Genomic DNA, 10831 nt, shown 5'->3' with positions numbered 1-10831 from the left:
GTAACAAATAAACATAACAACAGTTGATGCCAATACAGATGAAACGGCGACTGACACTTCTTCTTTGAGAGCTGGAGTTGGAAGGTTGTCCACCAAATTACACCCACGTGTCTTACTCCATTTGTTTTAGATGTTAAATGTGTAATATTTTGAAAGTGTTATCGAGAGATTGCCATTATCGTGCTCCATATAGAACGCTGCGTTGATCTATCAGACATTGTGAAAGGCCCATTCTCTGACAACGACGTACTCGTTATTATATACTTGGGCAGGGTAAAAACAGGAATTTCAAAACGTGCATGTCGTGTTCGTGATGAAGGTATGTGTGAAATATCATTAAGTGTCAGAGAGCCATATTCACTGTACAGAGCAGAGCGCATGACGTCAACGATTCTTTGGGCCAAATGCAGCAAAAGATGTATACAAGGAGTCAAAACGGGGATTGAGGCTAACCCCCTCTCTGTGGATATTGACTTAGCCTGAATTCAATCTTATTTTAAAGTATTTATTTGATCAAGTTGTTAGCTTGATACTGTTAACATTTCACCGTTGGCTTGTCACTGTTGTCAGTATGGTTATTATCATCACCCGCCAGGACGAACTAAACACAGGCGATGGTTGCTTAGCATCGTGATATACACATCAAACAGGGAACCAAAATCTATCACAGAATTCTTCAGTATTGTAACACGGATAAGCATGGGCGTATGGGGACTCTTTGATTTAGGGGGGCTGGAGGGGTTGATTTGCCCGAAATTTTACCCAGATAAAATTTGCCCGCATTTTCCCCACTGTTTTCCCACTGTTTTGACCGAATTTGTGGGGGCAATTGCCCCCCCCCTTACCACCCCCCCCCCCGGGTCGTACTCCCATGCCCCCCCCCCCCCCCAGGATGTAATTTATTGTTGGTAATTCAACTCATCATTTTAATGGGTCGTACTCCTAATAACATGCGGATACGAAGGTAATAATAATAATAATAATCACACACACACACACACACACACACACACACACACTATATATTAAAAAAAACCCAAAACAAAACCCAACAACAAACCCCCCAAAAAACCCAAGAACAGCCGTACGTTTGAAATGATTGTAACAAAATTCTAAGAGTTCTTTGTTTGAAATAGTATTCTAAGCACACCTGTGTGTGCAATCCGACGTCACTTTGATATAGTACGACAAATAATGTTTGGCCAGTATTATATCGATCTCCAGGATGTAATTTATTGTTGGTAATTCAAATATCTCATCATTTTAATGAAAAAACGGAGTATGTATACAAGATTTCAATTTAAAAAAAACTAAAGACGGAGTACTCGTGAATCTAATAACACATGTAAATATATGGCAGGACGGAGTTATCGAGGTCAATATCACCTCCTCACTGTAGATAAAGGATTGTTTGGCACATGTACTGATGTATAATAGTGGCAGTCCTACTAAAGACGGAGTTGGAACCATATATCGAGGTCAATATCACCTCCTCGCTGTAGATAAAGGATGTTTGGCAAATGTACTAATGTATAATAGTGGCAGTCCTACTACACCACGAGGTCAATATCACCTCACACACACATAATAGTGGCAGTCCTACTAAAGACGGAGTTGGACACACAATATCACCTCCTCGCTGTAGATAAAGGATTTTTTGGCACATGTACTGATGTATAATAGTGGCAGTACTATATATATATATATATATATATATGTATAATAGTGGCAGTCCTACTAAAGACGGAGTTGGAACCCAAATATCAAAACCCAACAACAAACCCCCCAAAGATAAAGGATTGTTTGGCCCAAGAACAGACCGTACGTTTGGAACATGTACTGATGTATAATAGTAGTCCTACTAAAACGGAGTTCTAATCGAGGTTCTTTGTTTGAAATAGTATAAAGGATAAGCACACCTGTGTGTGCACATCCTGATAATAGTGGCAGTCCTACTAAAGACGGAGTTGGAACCATATATCGAGGTCAAGTTCACCTCCTCGCTGTAGATAAGGATTTTTGGCACATGTACTGATGTATAATAGTGGCAGTCCTACTAAAGACGGAGTTGGAACCATATATCGAGGTCAATATCACCTCCTCGCTGTAGATAAAGGATTGTTTGGCACATGTACTGATGTATAATAGTGGCAGTCCTACTAAAGACGGAGTTGGAACCATATATCGAGGTCAATATCACCTCCTCACTGTAGATAAAGGATTGTTTGGCACATGTACTGATGTATAATAGTGGCAGTCCTACTAAAGACGGAGTTGGAACCATATATCGAGGTCAATATCACCTCCTCACTGTAGATAAAGGATTGTTTGGCACATGTACTGATGTATAATAGTGGCAGTCCTACTAAAGACGGAGTTGGAACCATATATCGAGGTCAATATCACCTCCTCACTGTAGATAAAGGATTGTTTGGCACATGTACTGATGTATAATAGTGGCAGTCCTACTAAAGACGGAGTTGGAACCATATATCGAGGTCAATATCACCTCCTCACTGTAGATAAAGGATTGTTTGGCACATGTACTGATGTATAATAGTGGCAGTCCTACTAAAGACGGAGTTGGAACCATATATCGAGGTCAATATCACCTCCTCACTGTAGATAAAGGATTGTTTGGCACATGTACTGATGTATAATAGTGGCAGTCCTACTAAAGACGGAGTTGGAACCATATATCGAGGTCAATATCACCTCCTCTCTGTAGATAAAGGATTGTTTGGCACATGTACTGATGTATAATAGTGGCAGTCCTACTAAAGACGGAGTTGGAACCATATATCGAGGTCAATATCACCTCCTCGCTGTAGATAAAGGATTGTTTGGCACATGTACTGATGTATAATAGTGGCAGTCCTACTAAAGACGGAGTTGGAACCATATATCGAGGTCAATATCACCTCCTCGCTGTAGATAAAGGATTGTTTGGCACATGTACTGATGTATAATAGTGGCAGTCCTACTAAAGACGGAGTTGGAACCATATATCGAGGTCAATATCACCTCCTCGCTGTAGATAAAGGATTGTTTGGCACATGTACTGATGTATAATAGTGGCAGTCCTACTAAAGACGGAGTTGGAACCATATATCGAGGTCAATATCACCTCCTCGCTGTAGATAAAGGATTTTTTGGCACATGTACTGATGTATAATAGTGGCAGTCCTACTAAAGACGGAGTTGGAACCATATATCGAGGTCAATATCACCTCCTCGCTGTAGATAAAGGATTTTTTGGCACATGTACTGATGTATAATAGTGGCAGTCCTACTAAAGACGGAGTTGGAACCATATATCGAGGTCAATATCACCTCCTCGCTGTAGATAAAGGATTTTTTGGCACATGTACTGATGTATAATAGTGGCAGTCCTACTAAAGACGGAGTTGGAACCATATATCGAGGTCAATATCACCTCCTCACTGTAGATAAAGGATTTTTTGGCACATGTACTGATGTATAATAGTGGCAGTCCTACTAAAGACGGAGTTGGAACCATATATCGAGGTCAATATCACCTCCTCACTGTAGATAAAGGATTGTTTGGCACATGTACTGATGTATAATAGTGGCAGTCCTACTAAAGACGGAGTTGGAACCATATATCGAGGTCAATATCACCTCCTCACTGTAGATAAAGGATTGTTTGGCACATGTACTGATGTATAATAGTGGCAGTCCTACTAAAGACGGAGTTGGAACCATATATCGAGGTCAATATCACCTCCTCACTGTAGATAAAGGATTGTTTGGCACATGTACTGATGTATAATAGTGGCAGTCCTACTAAAGACGGAGTTGGAACCATATATCGAGGACAATATCACCTCCTCACTGTAGATAAAGGATTGTTTGGCACATGTACTGATGTATAATAGTGGCAGTCCTACTAAAGACGGAGTTGGAACCATATATCGAGGACAATATCACCTCCTCACTGTAGATAAAGGATTTTTTGGCACATGTACTGATGTATAATAGTGGCAGTCCTACTAAAGACGGAGTTGGAACCATATATCGAGGTCAATATCACCTCCTCACTGTAGATAAAGGATTTTTTGGCACATGTACTGATGTATAATAGTGGCAGTCCTACTAAAGACGGAGTTGGAACCATATATCGAGGTCAATATCACCTCCTCGCTGTAGATAAAGGATTTTTTGGCACATGTACTGATGTATAATAGTGGCAGTCCTACTAAAGACGGAGTTGGAACCATATATCGAGGTCAATATCACCTCCTCACTGTAGATAAAGCACCTGGCATCGTATCAATACTGTGTCTCAAAATTATTTTAAATCAATCTTGTGCCGAGATACGGTATTGAGTAAGATACTGACAGATTCCCAATCGTCGTTTATATTGTGTTGGTTTATTACGGGCCACTATATTAACACAGATTATAGACGATATTTAAAAATAATAATAATAAATGGGGGGGGGGGGGGGGGGGGGGGGGGGGGGGGGGGAGCATATGTGTGTCCTTTTGAGGGTTAAGTATCGCGTTAATAAATCCACCACAGAAATTATATTTATTTGTGAACTGTTTTAAGAAACCCTCAGACGCGAACAAACTTCCAAGATGGCAACCATCACAGTACAGCCTGGCGCCCAGTTACTAGTGCCACCTGGCGGTACCCGGGACTGGAACGCGGGTCTGTGCGGCTGTATGTCCGACTGCAAGTCACGTGAGTAACTTTCGCTTTAACAGCTACATGTAGCTAGTGGCGGTCGATTATATAGTCCAGGCAGTAATATAAATTTGTATTTTTGTTGCTCAAGTCAGTAAAATGTATTTCATTTTATTCTTAAGACTATCCAGAATTAGAAATCCATTGGTAGCGGTTTTTTTCAGTCATTTGATCATGGCGGCCATCTTGAAATTCAAAATGGCCATAATTTTAGAATATTTTACATATATTTTGACTCCCAGTTAACACAGAAACACAATGAGGGCAATGAACTTGCTGATAACATTTTATTTAGTCATTTGGGCATGACAGCCATCTTGAAATTCAAAATGGCCGTCAATTAAATATTCTTATATATATATTTACTCACAGTTGACCCACAACAACAATTTAGGTATCTGTTTACATTTATGAGCTTAGTGAATGAAGTTGTGAAAACAAAAATTGTTGTCTGACCTAAGCATCCATCCTGAAATTCAAAATGGCCACCATTTTAATATATTTTTCCTTATTTTTCAACTCTCGGTTAACATAGAGACACAGTATTTTTTGTCTATATGTACATTTATATAACCACGAATTTATTGATGACATTTTTATAGTCATCCAGTCGTGGCAGCCATCTTGAAATTCAAAATGGTCACCATTTTAATGTATTTTTCATATATCATAACTTCCGGTTAAGGCAGAAGCACAATTATTTTTGTCTGTACATTTTTAGGATCAATGAATTAAAGGGTGACATTTTTATAACCATCCTCCAGTCATGGAACCACGTTAAAATTCAAAAATGGCAGCCACATGGAGATTTAAAAATGGCCACCAATTTTATCATTTGGCAAATACTTTTCCTCCTTGTCCACATACATTTTATGTGAAATAATTAAAATATTGCATTACTAATGACTTTCATGTTCTAAATTTTAAACTAATGAAATAGAGGAACAGACCAATTGTAAACTGTAATTCACAATGACACATTAGCAGGGCTCACCCATTTAGTATCTGGCTAATTGAATGTTGTTTAAATTAGCCACTTTTTAATAATTTCTAAAGAAATATCCTACATACATGTATCTGAAAATTTAATAAAATTTATTATTTTCCATTGTGACCCCTGATTAGGCATCTACTTCGTCTGTAATGACATGTGTATTGCATCAAACATCACCACTTGTAGAGTTCTGTACATTGCAGGTTGTATTCCTTAGAGGTTCATCTACCTGAACACTTACTGATACCACAGTTGCATCTGATCAGTTCTTGCACCTTCCACCACATTTACACATATATCCTCCTTGATCCAACCATGGGTCTAGATCACTGGATGTAGCATGGAATTCTAAACTATGATATTTGCTTGGAGATATGCTCTCTGGGTATGCTGTTATTAGATATTTGGCAGTGTTTCCACACTTTGGATTGGTGATGGTGTCTTAACTTCTATCCTCTTAGAATAGCTGCATCAATTATACACATGACCCTTGAGCTTAATACAATGGGGTACTGACCTTTGTATGATTCATCAGTAATTCCAAGTTGGCTAAGATTTTAAGATATAGCCAGTGGAGCTTTCCCGAATACATTCAGTAACATTTGTTTGCATATACCATCAATTAGTCCTGTTGTGTCACATCCAGTTACTACATGCAACCCTGGTAAGGTTGATTTTCTTTCTGAACCCAGTTCATGATCAGTTAGTTGCATGTTGATTTGGTTGCGACTTACGTCTGTACCGATACTTAGTGGGATCAGTGTGTGTGATCTTCTCAGGATAAGAACTAAGTCTGTGTCTGGTGCAGAAATTCACTTCTAATCTGCCATATATCTTGTCAATGAACAGAAGCATTTCCTGCATGCTTTGATTCACTATTAGATGGTTACATGGGTGTAAGATTTATTTTTTAACACAATACTATTGATGAAAGATGACATCAGATATTTCCACTAGCCAGGCTACAGATTTTCGAAGCTATCTGAGCGCTACGATGTCAAAAACTATTGCAGGCCATGGTGTGACAATGACACATGCTTCCTCATACTCGTGAAGTAATCGGGCCAGGCAATGAGGTGGATTTCTACATCAAAGACACAGACGGTTTTTATCACCATTAGGATACACAAATAATTATACGTAAATCACAACCAGATCAACCTTCATACATTGTATAATGAACTGTTTCCAGAGATAGACTCGGATTACCAGATGTTCATGCTTTAACTGAATATGACACAACAGGACAATTGGCGATGGTGGACAATAAAGAGAAATCAATGTATTCATGAAAGCTCCATATATTAGTAACACCAAAGTCAGGTTGGAATCGGTGATTAACCATACAAAGAGGTCAGTGAAAAATGTGAAGATTTTACTGCATGGAACACAAGGGTCATTTCTACAACTCATGCAGTTACTCTAAGATGAAAAAAGTTCAAGAAACCATCACCAAACCAAAGTGTGAAAACACTGCTACCTACCTCTGGGGCATGAAAACAGCATACCCAAAGAGCACATCTCCAAGCACATTTCTGAGCTCAAGATGCCATGCTACATCTGGATATTCTTGATCCATACAAACTTGGTTGGGTCAAGGGGGTTGGTATATTTGTGACTGCTGTTGGAGGTGCAAGTTACACCAGAATCTGTGGTAGAACTGATCAGATGCAATTGTGGTGTTAGTAAGTGTTCAGATAAATGTACTGTAATTTAGTGTAAGCGACACAACCTTCAATGTACAGAGCGTTGCAAACGTGAAACTGATGAGGACTGCTGCAATGTGCATACTATTACAGATGCCTAATATGCCATTATACATTACAATTTACAGTTGGTATGTTCCTTTATTTCATTAGTTTGTCATTAGTATTGCAATATTATAATAATTTGACCTAAAAATGTACTAATGAACACAAAAGTTGCATTTGTATGTAGACTAGGAGAAAACCTATTTGCCAAATGATTACCTTGATGACCATTTTGAATTTCCATATGGCTGCCATTTTGAAGTTTAAGATGTTTGCCATAATTGGATGACTATAAATCTAAAGAATTAGATTCATTGACCACTGAAATATACATCTAGACAACAAAATTGTGCTTCTCCGTTAACCATGAGTTGAGATATAAGACAAATGTATTAAAATGGTGGCCATATTGAATTTCAAGATTGTTTCATGATTCAACGACTATATACATGAAAACCATCCAATGCATAGAATACAGAAATGTACATAGACAAAAAATTATGCTTCCAAGTTAACCGGGAGTTGAGATATTTGATTTTTTTTTTATTAAAGTGGTAGCCATTTTGAATTTCAAGATGGCTGTCAAGATGAAACGACGATTTTCCTTTTGTCAAAATAATCATCTGAGCTCATAGATGTAAACTGACACCAAAATAATTTTTCTGTGTTTAATGGGAGTAAAGATAGAGCAAAAAATATAATGGAATGACATCCATTTTGAATTTCAAGATGGTTGCCATGTGAGATGAATAATAAAAAATATTTTTTAATTCACTAACATAATATGTTTAAATAGACCCCAAAAATATGTTTCTATGTTAAATGGGAGTGGAGATATATACAGAAATTATATGAAAATGACGGCCATTTTGAATTTCAAGATGGCTGTCATGATAGTGGTCAGAAAAAATGCTACCAATGGATTTCTAGTTCAGGTAGGTCATGGGAACATATGACCAAAATTGTATTAACTTGAGCAACAAAAAAATGCAACCTTCAAAAAATGAACATAACTCCCTGGACTAATAATCGGATCTAGTGATGTGATCATCGATATTGAATTACATAATGTAGATAATGTTAACTAATATTTCATGTCTCAATGTCGAAATACTTTGTTCATCAAATCCAATATTCACGAGCTATTATTGTACAAAGGTTAATTCTGCATTTAATTTTATTCTATTTAGGAAATTGTCAAACGTTATAGAACTTCCATCTTCGGGTACTTTACATTTACAGATGTGTGTTCGGAGGCGGGAGGGAGGGTTCGGGGTTTAGCCCCGGTCAAATTATTTTCGCTTATATTTTTCTGGGAAGCATGACTTGACCCCCTCCTAAGAAACTTCGCTCGCCATAGACTGGACCCCCACCACCTGATATTGGACATAAGTATTCATTCGTTAACATTTCTAAGATTTGAAAATTTAAGGTTGAAAAAAAAAAGATAGATGAATCTGTAGTCACTAAACATTCAGAAATAAATTCACTTGGCCAGATTACCATATAATGTAATGAAACTATGTGGCAGTAATGCTGCTACATTTGATGCTTTCTGTCTACTTGCACTGTGCTCATATTTCGTTTTTGTATCGTGTTGTACTTGCATTGTGGTGTTGATTCTTATTTGTATATATTATGCTATTTTGTACATGCATAGGGTTGGTGATGCTTATTTTGTACTTGCGTCGTGTTAATCGTACTATATTTTGTGGATGCATTGATATAGTAACGACTCACGAGATGGACTTTACTTGCAGTGTTATGCACGTACTTCGGTCTCCCGTGCATGCTGTGTGACCTGTCTAGACGGACGGAGGAGTGCGTGTGCATGACGTGCTGCGTACCCGGCGGCCTCATCGCCCTACGAGCAAGAATCCGAACCATGGGCGGAATCCAGGTGGGTGCGCGAGTGTCCACCCCCTTGTATAGGCCACTAGTGTACACTGTGTCCGGTCTTGGGACCGGAGTAGGGTCTGTTATATATATAATCAAATACAAAATTATGTTATTGATCTTTCTTGAATGCGTTTTAACAACCGACTCTTCTATTAACCAGTACCATGCATTATTAGGTGGGTAAATGTTTTGAAACAGTGTACAGGTAACGTGGTCTATGCCCTGTGATACGTTACTGGGTTAGCCGTTAACTTGAAATTGCAAAATTTAATATCAATATTCATTAATACCCGATAGGCCTTGGTAGCAATGATCTAAGTAGTAGTGTTGGTATAAAGTGCTCCTACTGGCAGTAGCTAGACGAAATGTTACTATTAGCTCAATTCGTAGAGCGCTGGATTTTCAAGTCCTTGGTTCGAATCCCGTCAATAAAGGTTGATTTTTCTGTTACATCTGTAGCCCACGTAGGGACATCTATAACATCCTCTAATCCAGTCATCTGCGTCCTGACTCACAAGCGACCAGTAAAAACGGCCGTGTAGAAGTGATAAGATCCTCGGCTTTCCTGGATGTCCAATATTAGTATGAAGACCTTTCAACGTATCACCCACGTTGGCAGCTGGAAGCACCAGTTGACACCTCACTTGAGCTCACCATAATTTAAAATTAACCTCCACTGAGGGGATTCGAACCACGGATGCTCAGTATGAAAGTCCAGGGATTTTCCCTATTAGCTCAATTGGCAGAACACTGGACTCTCATACTAAGGGTCATTGGTTCGAATACCCTCAGTGGAGGTTGATTTTTGGTTTACATTAGCACTATTCACGTGTTTATACAAACATCCCTTCGTGTTGCAGGGTTCAGTCTGCAAGGACTGTATGGTGGTATCGTGCTGTGGACCGTGCTCTGTGTGTCAGATGTCTCGAGAGCTCGACAACATGGGGCTGTAGATGGTGTGCACCCACAGAGGAGAAACCAGAGTGTGTCAGCTATTGCTACCAATCACACTTTCAACACACCAAGCTCTTCAAACTAACTATTGATTACTATGATCTGTTACGCATCTTAATCCACACAACCCTTCAACGAATGACAACATCATGCATCATCCAACATCCAATGACAGATTATTTCATTACACAAGCCTGTTGTGGCCATCTCTCTCAAATGTTTTTTCAATTCAATTCTTTACTAACTTTGAGCTTTACAGCTAATCAGTATACATGTACACACAGAAATATAAATAAATATGAACATGCATTTCACTCCGGTTACTCGTAGTAAAGTCCTACATTACCAAATGACATTTGCATTCCAGATGACCACTGACCTGGAAACACAGGCTGTTGTCAGATCTGAGAACGTAGAAAGTGAAATTCAACATCCAGCTCAGTGCTTATTAAATGTATAAAGTCTAGACTTGTGGCTTCACTAAAGCCTGGACAGTTAACATCAGGGCAAACTGCATGC

The 10831-nt window shown here is 38.7% G+C and overlaps 1 protein-coding gene across 1 annotated transcript; it reads left to right on the top strand.

The window, feature by feature from the left end:
• Nucleotides 1-4582: 4582 nt before the first annotated feature.
• Nucleotides 4583-10782, top strand: LOC121371865 (placenta-specific gene 8 protein-like). Its single transcript, XM_041498075.1, has 3 exons — nucleotides 4583-4711; nucleotides 9220-9359; nucleotides 10219-10782. The coding sequence occupies exons 1-3, from the start codon at nucleotides 4606-4608 to the stop codon at nucleotides 10309-10311; spliced, it is 339 nt and encodes a 112-aa protein (XP_041354009.1). The 5' UTR covers nucleotides 4583-4605; the 3' UTR covers nucleotides 10312-10782.
• The last annotated feature ends 49 nt before the right edge of the window (nucleotides 10783-10831 follow it).

Source organism: Gigantopelta aegis, chromosome 4 (genome assembly GCF_016097555.1).
Source record: "Gigantopelta aegis isolate Gae_Host chromosome 4, Gae_host_genome, whole genome shotgun sequence".
Taxonomy (NCBI): Eukaryota; Metazoa; Mollusca; class Gastropoda; order Neomphalida; family Peltospiridae; genus Gigantopelta; species Gigantopelta aegis.
This window is presented reverse-complemented; position numbering and strand designations above follow the sequence as displayed.